At 42.9% G+C, this 12,875-nt stretch overlaps 1 protein-coding gene across 1 annotated transcript in view; it reads right to left on the minus strand.

Moving 5' to 3' along the window:
- PKHD1 (PKHD1 ciliary IPT domain containing fibrocystin/polyductin) overlaps positions 1 to 12,875 on the minus strand; it is a gene marked incomplete at its 5' end in the record, with an annotated part of 273,226 nt that overhangs the window by 13,544 nt on the left and 246,807 nt on the right. Inside the window, 2 exons of the mRNA XM_084262525.1 lie at positions 4,253 to 4,340; positions 5,422 to 5,557. Of these exons, the coding sequence (XP_084118651.1) occupies positions 4,253 to 4,340; positions 5,422 to 5,557 (224 nt within the window). The remainder of the gene's footprint in view (positions 1 to 4,252; positions 4,341 to 5,421; positions 5,558 to 12,875) is intronic.

A 12,875-nucleotide genomic window follows, 5' to 3' on the forward strand; every position in this document is an offset into this window, starting at 1 on the left:
GCTTTGAAAGGGATCTGGCTGTGAAAAATGTCTGTGGTGGCTGCCTTGTCATCTTACAGGAGACACTTTCAGCTAGAAATCTGGCAGGGGGAAGCTCCATGGGGAGCATTAAAATGAAACTCAAGAGAGCCTGTTTCTCTATCACTTTACTTCTTGTTCTAAGCTGTCAGGGAATGCATTCTGACACAACATTTGCACTCTCCCCAGTTGTTATTTTTGTAGGCTCTTTTTAAAAGTTCTCAACCATTTACTTTGCAACTGGATCTCCATTTTGCTGTGTGCACCTTTGAACATCAGCCAAGTCCTGGCCTTTGAGTGATGCTGACCTGGGCGATGCTGTCTGGGCTTCATTCAGGCTCTTGGGGTGAGAGGGGTAAAATCCTAAATACTGACAAATTTCTATATGTTGGTTCAGGTGGGGATGAGAAGTCAGAACTTCCTTAGGATGCTGGACTCACTCCAGTGATCACAAACACAGACTTCTGCCCTCTTAAAGACGACATGTAATAACAATTTCCTTTATGAAGCAGGTGGTTTAACATTTTATTGCCATGAAGCAGCACAGGTGAAGGTTTATATAGCCTGAACATGAGGATGACATTTATACTCTACCATCCTTGTGTCCTTGAACAAATTGGTGACGTAGCAAACAAGTTTGTTAGACATCTTGCAATCACACTCATAGGAGTGTTCAGCAGGTGGACACAAGGCTTTTGATGATAAGCCAGACTGCAGGACAATTTATCTCAGTTTTTATCCCAGTTTTCATGCCTACACCTGTATGATACAAACTAAACCATGCCAGAATCTATTCTTTGGCACTGAAGAACTGACGTGCCCTGGCCAAACCTCCTAAACCTTATAGCCTCCAAACTGAGATGTTGCAATATAAACTGCCTCCTGAGATTATTTCTTTGTTGTGTCACATTCTGCAACATGGCCAGAAATTGCCTGAGACAAGGTGCTGGGTAAAAGCTTGTGAGGATCGATCGTCTGGCTTTGAGTTCTGCAAACAGGTTTCGGTGATGTCCAGTGCACCAGGTGACTCATGCAGGGTTGTAAAGCAACTTGGATTGCCTTGAGGCCCCATCTCTGCAGAGACAGCTCATGGGGAGCTTTGTAGGTAGCTCAAACTTGAGTTGTCCTGTAAACCCAGACTAAACAGGGCAGAGCTGTGTAATTCAAGGAATCGAAGCCTGGATTGAGCCTTGAATTCCTTCAACAAACAACATGCCCTGAGTGCTAATCAAGCCACTATTCAGCTGCCTAAAAGTGGGATAAAGACAGGTCAGAGGGTCCTGATTTGGCTTCAGTGGGCCCAGGCAATACTAAGATATACAACAGATAAGGCATTCAGATGTGAACCTCACCCATGAATAAAAAAAGAGAAGGGGGACACACTGCTAATGACCAACATGGGAGGTGGTATTATCAACCCTGGGACTCCTGCCCACTGTCAAGTAGACCAAGGAGATAAAAACCCTTGGATTCTTGCTAAGAACTGGGGTGTTGCTTCTCCAAAGATGCAGCTGGCAGGAGAGGAGACCCTTCCCCCTTGGCCAGAATGCTGAATGAGGGAACGTATTGAGAGCCCTTACCTGGAGAGGGGTAAGTGCATATATGATATGCTTTATGTTTGTAGTGTTGCATCATTACCTCACACAGGTGTAGTTTTTAGTGTGCTTGGGAGTTGTGACAGTGTGTTCATGAACCTGCTGTGGTTGTAATATTGAATAATGTAATATATGAATATTAATTTTCCTGCGGGTGGTAATAGTGAGTTTTGTGACTCTGTTGCAGGTCACAATACTGCATTTCATGACTCTTGTGGGTTGCAATAAGTGTAGTCATACTTTTAAACTGCAATAGTGCATTTCTCCATTGTACCCCTGTAATCTGCAATAGTGACATGATGAATCTGCACCTGGTGTTGCCCACCAAACCCTTAATTTCATTGTGAGTCTCCAGGACCAGCTGTAAAATATAAAAAAATCAGTAATTTATAGTGTGACTAGACTTGGTTGAGGTGTGGGAATCTAGATTTCTCTAATTGCTCCAGCCTGATCCTGGCTCATCTATTTATCCACTACACAATCAATCATCCTTATGACAGTATCTGCTCAGACTACCAAGACTTTTCTTGGCTCTGATATTCACTATAACATTGCTTTTATAGAGGGTCTTGTCAACTGCGTTCAGATACTTTATAATTGCCATTTCTAGTCTATGATGAAGCCTGGAGAACTGTACTCTGCTTCTCAACGGAGACTATCTCAGCTTTCGGGCACATATGCTTCAAAGCTCAGAATATTACAGATATATATGGGAGTCTTCACAGAGATCTCTCAGGCAAGCTGGTATTTAACATAGAAGCAAGCTAATTTGGAGCTAAACTACTTTCCATGAGGCAGTTTGGCTGCTGTCAGATGAAGCAGACTCAGTGCGCTAGACGGGGCCCATTTCCATTAAATGCTGCTTTCGTATGCTTCAAAAGAATGAGTGCAATAAGGACGTTTGTCAAAGGAAAAACTGCAGCAAACTATTACATGCAGAACATCTGTAGTATGCAGTTCTTTCTTTGCTGGAGTTTATTGACTATTAATTTGATGCATGTATCTTTTAAAGAATGGGAAGTGCATTTCTCTTCAGTGACTTTTCTTTCTTTTTTCTCCTCTTTTTCTCATTCTCCCTCTCTTTAGATTTTCCCCCTTTCTTCTCTTTTTTGTTTCTATTTTGTCATATTTTCTTTTCCTTCCCCTTCCCTTCCCTTCCCTTCCCTTCCCTTCCCTTCCCTTCCCTTCCCTTCCCTTCCCTTCCCTTCCCTTCCCTTCCCTTCCCTTCCCTTCCCTTCCCTTCCCTTCCCTTCCCTTCCCTTCCCTTCCCTTCCCTTCCCTTCCCTTCCCTTCCCTTCCCTTCCCTTCCCTTCCCTTCCCTTCCCTTCCCTTCCCTTCCCTTCCCTTCCCTTCCCTTCCCTTCCCTTCCCTTCCCTTCCTCCCTTTCTCCCTCTGTTGGTCAGTGGCCAGTCCAGTATTCTGTGGTTCACCTAAGCACATGTTCCTAAACCTACGAGGTGTACCACCCTGAAAAGGCATGAGAAGACACAGAAAAGACCAAAGGATTTTTTTTTAAACCTGTAAATCTGGAACTATGAAGAATTTTGAATTAACAGAAACATGGACTGAATGCATGAGAAGCTCTGATAGGACGAGGGGGAATGGCCTCAAGCTGCACCAGGGCAGGTTCAGATTAGACAGTAAGAAGAAGTTATTCACTGAAAGGGTTACCAGGCATTGGAACTGGCTGTCAAGGGGGGTAGCTCAGTCACCATCCCTGGATGTATTTAAAAGACATAAATGTGGTGCTTAGGGATGTGGTTTAGTAGTGGATGGGTATGGTTGGACTCAATGATCTCAAATGTCTTTTCCAACATAGTGATTCTGTGATTCTATGACTACCACTTATCTTCTCCAAATGTGAACTTTTCAAGTCAAAGCTGACACACAAATGACTTTATGGCAAACAAAATACTTTACCTGTGATCAGAAACCTCACTTTTCACCGTGTGTGGTGTTTACTTACTTTAAAGACTTTAGCAATGAAAATTAGGATGTTTTGTAATCAGTATAACTTCCACTTTACAGTTTACAAGAATATGATCATCCAGAGGTTTTTGTTTCTGCACTGTACTTCTGTTCCTAAGCAAGTTCATAGCCTCAGTAACCTCAAGGGAAATATTCGCAAGCTTAGAGTTAATCATGAGTTCAGGTCTTTCAATAAATGAGGACCAGAAGGGAAATATTTAGATTCCTTGTGGAAAACATTTTCAAGTTGAAGTTAGCTAATTAAAAACAATAGGCAGTTGTTTCTGTCTCTACTTGGCCAGATCCTTTGCTGAGGAAAACAGATTGTCATTGACTCTGAGGTAATTGCCCCAATTAACATTAGGTGAAAATCAGGTATTAGGATTTCTAATTCTTTATTCTTTCATTTTTTTAATCTAAAATATGTATTTTCAAGATAAACTGCTGAATACACTCCCATTAAGCTACTAGAGCATGAAAATTCTTCATATAAGCTTATCTTCCTCTAGCATATGATGGAACAGTTCACCAAACTCCTACTGCAATCTTCTTTTCCCAGCCCAAAGACTATCTTTCAAATCCAACCTTTCACACAGAGAACTAAGTTTTCCACCATCATTCCATATAGATCTTTTGCTATAACCCTTGCTATAAGAAAATGCATCCCAAACCTTTCAGCACAGCTTCGGAGGAGCCGTTGAGGTGAGCTGATACAACCCAGGGTTCTGAGGGAGGCCCCAGTTTGTTGACTCGTTGCCCCTGAGAAGAATAACAAAAGAGAAGAATTAAGGTCTTGTCTCCTCCAAAAGCAAAAAGTTCTAATGGTTTTAACAATTGTAACAATTTTCTAATGACCAATGGGAGAGCAGTTTCCATCTACATATTATGTATTACAAATAGCACAGAGTTCACCATAACTCTTTAAGATGAGCTTAAGACCAGAGGAACCACTTCTGGCAGCTTTGTATATGTCTCAATAAAGTCTGGCAAGGTTTATTGTTTCACTTGAAGCATCTAAGGTCACTTTCACATCACCTATGAGAGTAGCTATTTTTGACATCATAGCTCCTAGATTCACAGAATCACAGCATGGTTGGAAGGGACCTCTGGAGATCATTTGGCCCAATGTCTCCTGAAGCATAGCCATATAGATGGGGTTGCCCAGGACTATGTCCAGATAGTCTGTCCAGATTCTCAACTCTAGTAGAAAACCTAGGGTATAAAACCGAAGGGAAAAGTTGCTTAGATAAAAGTTTTGTGCTTCATTTCAGCAATGTTTGACATCCAGTGGAAAGAGAGGGTGAAGCCATGCTAGAAAGCTTCCATTACTCTGGACTGAGCCTTGTGCATCAACATCTAAAGACCCAGGGTACCTAGTCTGCTGCTTCTAGGACATGTCTTAGCACCTCTGGCAGCGCTAAACCACATCACACAGAATTTCAAGCTTGAAACCCAGCACACAGCACTGCTCTGCATGGGCTGAACTTGTTTGGGCAGGTCAGAACGCCCCGTTATTCCTGACACTGCCAACCTTCATGATTGTGTTGCTGTTCTCACATTCCTCAGTGATTTGCTCTAAGCTTTAAGAGCAGAGATCAGGAAAACAATCAGTGCTACAGCACAAATCTAATTCTTGCAGGGAAAAGCTGAAAAACCTAAACTGAGTCCGATGCTCCCAGAATTGCAATGGCTGCTTATTTATAGAGTTATCCTTTTCCATATTTATTTATAGACCTGTGCCGTGCCATATTTAGGCTGTCTCAGCTTTTGGATTGCTTGAAAAATGTCAAAATTGCATTCAATTAATAGAAAACACCATCCACAGAGACACAAGTCCTACCTTCCTGTCCAGGAAAATGATTTTGGGCTGTACAGGAAGCTGCTTCTCTATTTCTCCGTCTGAGGGCTGCACCTGAACCGTGATGTTATAAGGCCTCACATACAAATATGTTCCTGGGTGTTGTCTGCTTCCATTTCTTTCACATGCAAAGGAAAGTTTAAAAGAAAAAAAATAAAAATAAAGAGAAAGAAATTTAATTCTGGGAAAAAACACGGTGCTTATCCCAGAGGTGTTTTACACCTTGCCTATGTCTAGGAATGACATGTTACTTATTGTTCACAGGATTTTCTGTTTTATTAATGCAGGTGTCAACACTCGGTGTCTTTTACAAATAGGATGGAGCACTGTACCACATGACTACTCACTTACCTTATTATGGCACTTGGATGCCTTGGATGAGAGCAGTATGTATGGAAATACGGAACAGACATCACTTCAAGCAGACAGCAGCACCAAAGTAACTTAAACAGGAAACCCTTTTGTTTCAATTCTCAGTTTACAGATGGAAAACTGAGAAATTAACAAGATAAACTATTTCCCTGCTATCACACTGAAAGTATGTGGCAGAGACAGGGACTTTATGGGTTTGGAAACCAAAGCCTCAATGTCTTCGCTGCAGTGCATGGCTAACAGTGGAGGCTGTAAAAGCTTCCTGTCCCACAGAAAGATTTCTAATTTACACTTTGAGCTCCACACAAAACAAAGTTTCAGTTCCTATGCACAAGCACAGCACATACAGGGCTTTACTGCATTTCTTTATCCTGCCATCCCTCCCTTCTCATCCTCCATTATCTGTGAAGGCTGCAAGCTGAAATACAGCAGTACATCCCATTGAAAGACATTGGTTTTTTCCAAGACTGAAATTTAAATTAGAGCATCCCAGGAGAGGGCTTCTGCATTTGAATAAAGAATCAGCACTTTATTCCGAGTCTGTATCATTTCATTCCCTCCCCCAGTGCTTTGTGCCATTAGGTATCTTATATCTATATATATAATTTATACATATAAACCTCTCTAATCTGTAATTGCAGTGAAGCGGCTGGGGGGTTGATATTGTCTTGAAATGAAAGTAGAAGAGCTATTCATTCATCTCTAGTGCTTGCTTAAAGGTGTTTACAAATAGAAGATATATAGAGCGTAAGTTTCCTTTAGTTTAACTCTTTTTTTTTTAAATTTGGGGGTTTTATTGTGATTTTTCTTTTTTTTTTAAAGTAGTTTTGGTTTGGTTGTTTGGTTGGTTGTTTTTCTGGTTGTTGCTATGCATTATAAACCAGAAGCTGCTTGTACCACAGCTGATGCAAAATACTTATCTGAACCACAGATGCTGGGAAGCCCAAGTAAAGGTTTACAAACACATGCAGGGCTCAAGGTTTAAACAAAAAGTTCTTATCTTGGTTCTTTTTCTTTCTCTGTTAGAGGGGAAGGCTGAAAAGCAGTGATACATTTGAAATTCTTGTCAAAGGCAATTTTATGAGTCCTCTTATCCACCTCCTTCCATAAGTGCCTTCCATAAAAGTGCATTCAGCACTGTGACTGAACCTCACTGCATGAGCAGCACATCACGTCACCCCTGACTTCATGACAGACATCTGTGCTCTCTGTGAACTCCCCAGCTCCAGCTGAGTCCAGACAAGTTCAGGTGAATCTTTCTGCCCTGGACATCAGATGCTGCAATGTCAGAAAGCTGACATGGGAACATGTAGTAACGCGGAGGAGTAGCGAGGGGGCCTAGGATGATGGTGAACTGGGGTAAGAGACAAGTAGCTGAATTGCCTCAAGGCTGGGCAAGAGGAGTACACTTCATCTAATGATTGTGAGGGTTTCCTTTCATAAAGCCAAGATGCTCTAGTTAGAAGCTGGATATTTTGTGGCTGTTGAAGGCATCAGATAAGTCAGACTGAAAAAGTTCTGAAAGAGAGATCCAATAGATAGTTTGTTGGAGTATGTGTTAATCAAAATACCCACACTTTTTGACCAGCTTCTTCTGAAATTAGTTATAGGGGACACTACAGGGACATTCCACCATTTCCTAGAGACTGTCCAAGCACCAAATGGCTCCCAATACAGCTTTCAAGATTTTTTTCCCCCTGTATTTTACAGATTAGTAAATCTAGTTGCCGAGCATGAACACACAGACATGTCTCCTACACAAAGCCAGTCTTCCCCCTCAGCTCAGCCAAACTTCATTTTGTACTTTTCAACCCCAGTGGCACCAAAACCCAAAGGCAAGCAGCTTCCTGGTGGATGCAGCTGACAGAGTCCAGATTCCTGAGGTCTGGAATGATAAGACACCTTATAAAAAAGAATACCAGGGAGACTGGAGGGACTTAATGGATCCACACAAGGGTGAGTGGGGATTACCAGGAGCCTTTAGAAGGAAAGGGACAGCGCCAATGCATCAGATAGAGAAACTTCATTAGTGACTTCCATTAATTGCTGAAGATGAGTGCAAAATACCCCTACTTAAATCCGCCTGCTAGTGGTGAGGAGCTGTGCCTGGCCTCCCCCATAACACACTCCTGAAGTTTACTGTCGGAGAAACGTCTTTTATTAAATGTAAACAGCATCCCGCCGGAGGTCAGAGCCTTGCTGCTGCTGCGTATCCCAAGGTAATACCACTTTAAGCTCCACATAAACTCTTAAACAGTTTCTATCCTAAAACCAGACCGTAGGTGGTACAGTTTTTTACGATATGTTATAATAGTGCAATAAATCTGTTAGCTTAAAATCGAATCTCCGTGGCCTTTTAGAGAAATCATCATTAAATGCAAGGCCCTGTTAATGATGCCATCCCAGTGAAATTGTTTAATCTGCTAGGGGGGTGAAAGGTCACCAAATGAATTTTTTATAATACATCAACTTGACACGCAATAGGGAAAACTGTAATAGATAAAAGCAAAGGAAAAGGGCACTGTCTTCTTCTGATAGGTCAATAGCAGCCAAGAGAGTCACTCATCCACTTTTCCTTCACTACCGTGCTCCTTTTCCATTTAATATGGACACCCAATTAATACCTCAGCACCATAGACAACCTCATTTTAGGTGAATTATAGCAATTTCTTCCCCCTTCTCCGAAATGAAAGTGATCACAATACATCATAGCATTGTGCGAATTAACGTTAATTGATTCGAGTTACCAAGCATTGATGGGCCACTTCTATAATCTGGTCCTTATTGGGAGCTGGAAGGGATGGAGGGAAGATTAGATTGCATCCTCCGTTGCTTTGACGACGGCGGTCACCTGATGGCTTGTTAGACAGTTGTACGCTTCTATTGCTGGCCCCAGTGGGGTCGTCAGTAAACTGGAGTGATGTCCAAACATCATTACACGCTGCTCCGATATTAAAGCAAAGGGATTAGCACCTTATTGCAAGCAACCTGGATTTGTCATTGTGCTGTCGTTATCCAATTTCCAGATGATAATGTGACTGTGGCCTGCGGGCGCAAGGTCCTACAGCCAAACCAAGGCGTGTGTGTGTGTATATCTATCTATCTATATACATATATATACATGCATACACCCTCACAAAGACCCAGCACCCAAACCCATTTAACCCTTTGCTCGCCAGGCTCCTGCTAAGAAAGCATGTGGAAGAATTTTGCTCCCTTTCCCATGCAACGCACAGCAGCAGGTCAAGAACGTGATGCGATGGCAAAGTGGGCTGACCTGGGAGCTGACATGACTGCCACTCACTCAAATCACACACCAGACAAGCTCTGCTGATAGAGGTGACACTGCTCACATGTTAAATAAGGTGGGGTAGGGAAAGGATTGGTCCCTCAGAAACATGGCTGGCAGCTTCTCTCTGCTGTGTCCTCATCATGTACATCACTGTTTTACTGCAAGTCCTAAGGTGCTAAGGGTGAAAATGGATACCTATATAACATGAGCAAGGCAGCATTTGTTTGATAGCACTGAGGTACCAGTGCTGGGACCGGATCTCTTTCCAGTCTCTGAGAAACACAGTGGGGACATGGCCTGTGACCAAACATCCATAACTTCTGGACCAACTTTGGGAAACTGAGAAAAGCTCCTTTTGAGCTGTCCCCGTCAGTTTTAAATGAGATTGAATAACACAAGCCTCTCAGTTTCAAAGATCCACACTGGTGTGGGGAATGTATGGCAATATATCCCTTCTTGCTTGCATAGAGACCTGCAAAGTTGGTTAGCATCCCTTTTCCTGCGTCCCTCCTACCCTCCTCATCTTCCACCTCTGCTCTCTCCTGGTCTCCTTTTCAACCTCCTGCTCTTTTCCTGCAGAGGAACCGGTTGGTTTCTGGAAGCCTGCTGTAGTATTCACCATGGTTACAGTGGGGTTAGGACTTCTAACTGCCTGAACTGTAATGAAGGAATTGCTATTCATAAGTGTCACCTTTGGGTGGGGTTGGCAAGTTTTAGATTTATTTTAGGTTTATTGTGTACAGTGGATACTAACAAAAATGCAGTTTAAAAATAAAGCTATGGGGGGGATAATGTAGCTTGGGGGATTGGTATTTACTCTTCTAACATATTTTCACAGGCAGGATCAATTCTCTGCCTCAGCCTTGCTTTGCCAAGTTAAACACACCAAGCTCTTTTTTTCCTTATAAATTAAAATAAACTCCATTTCCACGGTCATCTTAAATGTCCTTCCTTGTATCTACCTGATTTGAGTTTGTCTTCTTTGCCCATCAACAAGAACATGCCTTCTATAAGGTCCCTATGAACATGTGACTTGAAATAGTGTAAGTTTAATTTTAAGGTGATACTCAGGAGCTTAAACTGTAAGGTCCTGAGTATGGCTTTCTCCACATCTTCACTTCAGGGGTACATGGCATATAAAGTCTTGACAAAGCCTCAAGTGATGCAAACAGCTGTAGCTCTGAGGTGAGGGGTTTTAGCATCCTGCCTGTGCTTGCACACTGCAGGAAAAGTTGGATCCCTACACAGGAAAAAAGTTGTAGCCTCCCGTTATTAAAGCCCATGTAATTAGGCACAGCATCCTGCCTGTAACCTGCACAAAGGTTACCCAGCCCAAGCACTTTGGGGTTAGGGTGTGTTAGAATTAATCTAATTTGACCTCTAACTCTGCCTATGCCATGTGATGTAGTGAATTAATAGAGATTTCTCATACAATACATTTGCTGTTCTTCCCTCTTGTTCTCCTGCTTCTATATTTATATTGGTATTAGGCAAACTTTGGAAACCAGAGATTTCTATCTGTGAGTGCTTTGCAGTCTGCATTAATACACAGGCGTTCAGGGGAAGATAAAGCTATGTGATGGCTATCTCTCTGATTCTCCAGCTGTGTGAGGCTGTAACAGTCACAGCAATCACCTCCAATGACAAACCAATGAGCCATGCTTGAAGTGACCTCAACAAAAGAGTAACATTAAAATCATGTAGAAAAAAAAAGCAAATCATAAAGGACAAGTCATTTTTTTAAAGCCTTGGCAAGGCAGACTTGCTGCCTTGCTACCTGACCATCACAAGGTTTCCAAGGCTTCAGCCTCACTGTTCTGGGCTGCAAAGACAAACACCCCATCTCTGCTGATGGAAGATCTTATTGTTGTTGTCTTGATGCAAGAGGAGGCACTAGTCCAAAGTTGCAGGGAGGCTGGCACAGCCAGACTGCAGGTTCTGTCTGTGTCTGAAAGCCTGATAGGATTTTGCACGACTCAGGAGTGAAAATACATTTCCCTTTTCCTTCCACAGAAAAATACACAGGAATACTTAGCCTGACGTCACCCCAGCCCCATTATCCTTGCCTGTGCTAGCATGCACTGCCTGAAGAGAGACAGATAGACAGTGGAGATACTACATGTCCCAACAGGAAAACCCTGATTTCATTTCTCAAGTTATCTGTGGCCTTATTGCATCAGAAATGTCATCCATGAGTAATTCCAGAAAAGCCATGAGTGATGGGGAGCAATAAATAACACAGCAGAGGAGCCTGACCAGCTAAGGGTGGATCAACTCTGGGCTGGTCGTGTGATCTGGTGATGGCAATATTCTATTGAATGTATGTTGCAGGTCTTCCCCTGCTGAGACTGGATCTGTGGATTTAAGCTAGCACTGATCTTGTCCCTATAATAAAACAAACTCATTCCTAGGGACCTCTCCTGATCCTTGCTGCTCACATCGGTTTAACAGAGCATGCACAGATGGGAAGACCAGCACCAGGTAGGACAGCAGTCCCCAGAGTGGAGATCTTGTCATTTATGCCTGAAAAAAAGACAAGCACAAGGTTTCTTCCCTTTCACAGAGAAGAGGGTGGTCTTCTCCTTCAGGTGATCTCTGCTTGCCCTCCCCACTGTGTTACACTGAGGCATTTAATAGGGTTCAGGGAAACTTAGTCTGAAATATCTACACCTTGCTCTTTCCTCACAGCGTAACTATTACAGAATCACAGAATTGTAGGGGTTGGAAGGGACCTCAAGAGATCATTGAGTCCAACTCCCCTGACAAAGCAGGGTCCCTAGGACAGGTCACACAGGTCGGTGTCCAGGCAGGTCTGGAATCTCTCAAGAGGATGAGACTCCACACCCCCTGGGCAGCCTGTCCCAGGGCTCCCTCACGAGGAAGAAGTTCTTCCACATACTAGTGTGGAACTCCCTGTGCTCCAACTTGAGGTCATCGCCCCTTGTCCTGTCCCCACAGACCACTGAAAAGAGGCTGGCCATTTCCCCCTGTGTCCCACGCTTGAGATATTTGTAAACATTAATAAGATCCCCTCTTAACCTTCTTTTCTCAAGGCTGAACAGTCCCAGCTCACTCAGCCTTTCCTCACAGGGGAGATGCTCCAGTCCTTTAATCGTCTCCATAGCATCCACTGGACGCCCTCCAGGAGATTCCTGTCTTTTTTACACCAGGGAGCCCAGAACTGGATACAATAGTCCAGGTGGAGTTGTTCCTCCTGTTGTTCAGATCATCAGTAACAGACACACACAATGAGAGGTCCTGTACCTGTTACACTCTGCAGATTACAGCATATCTTGAGACAGGATAACAATTCCTATCCCAGGCTGTAACACTTCCTGCAACATCTTTTTTCCTGTCCCATTTTGTGGCATCCAACTTCGTTACACAAAACATCCCACTGACCAGTGTAGTGATGTTAGTTCTCCTGGTAAAAAATAGTATATATCTTCAGAGTTTGGCCTTGATGTAAGACTTGATCTTGCAAATAATAATTTCCCACTGTGCTTAATTTAACACCCTGTTTGGGTTTTTTTTTAAAAAAAAAACAAAACACCAACAACAAAAACCCAACAAAGCAAACCCAAATAACAAACCAAGTATTTCTGTGGTCAACAGCCAGTGTCCTCACAGCAGGTTCTTCACTACCATAGGCCACACACTGCCTAGTAGGAAAGATAAGCATGTGCATAGCAGTTTGCATCACTAGCAGCCAGCAGACATCAGGATGGCACAGGGGTCAGTGGTAAATGTTAGAGGATATGGTATTAATTAA

The sequence above is a fragment of the Gallinula chloropus genome, assembly GCF_964237585.1.
Source record: "Gallinula chloropus genome assembly, chromosome: 3".
NCBI lineage: Eukaryota > Metazoa > Chordata > Aves > Gruiformes > Rallidae > Gallinula > Gallinula chloropus.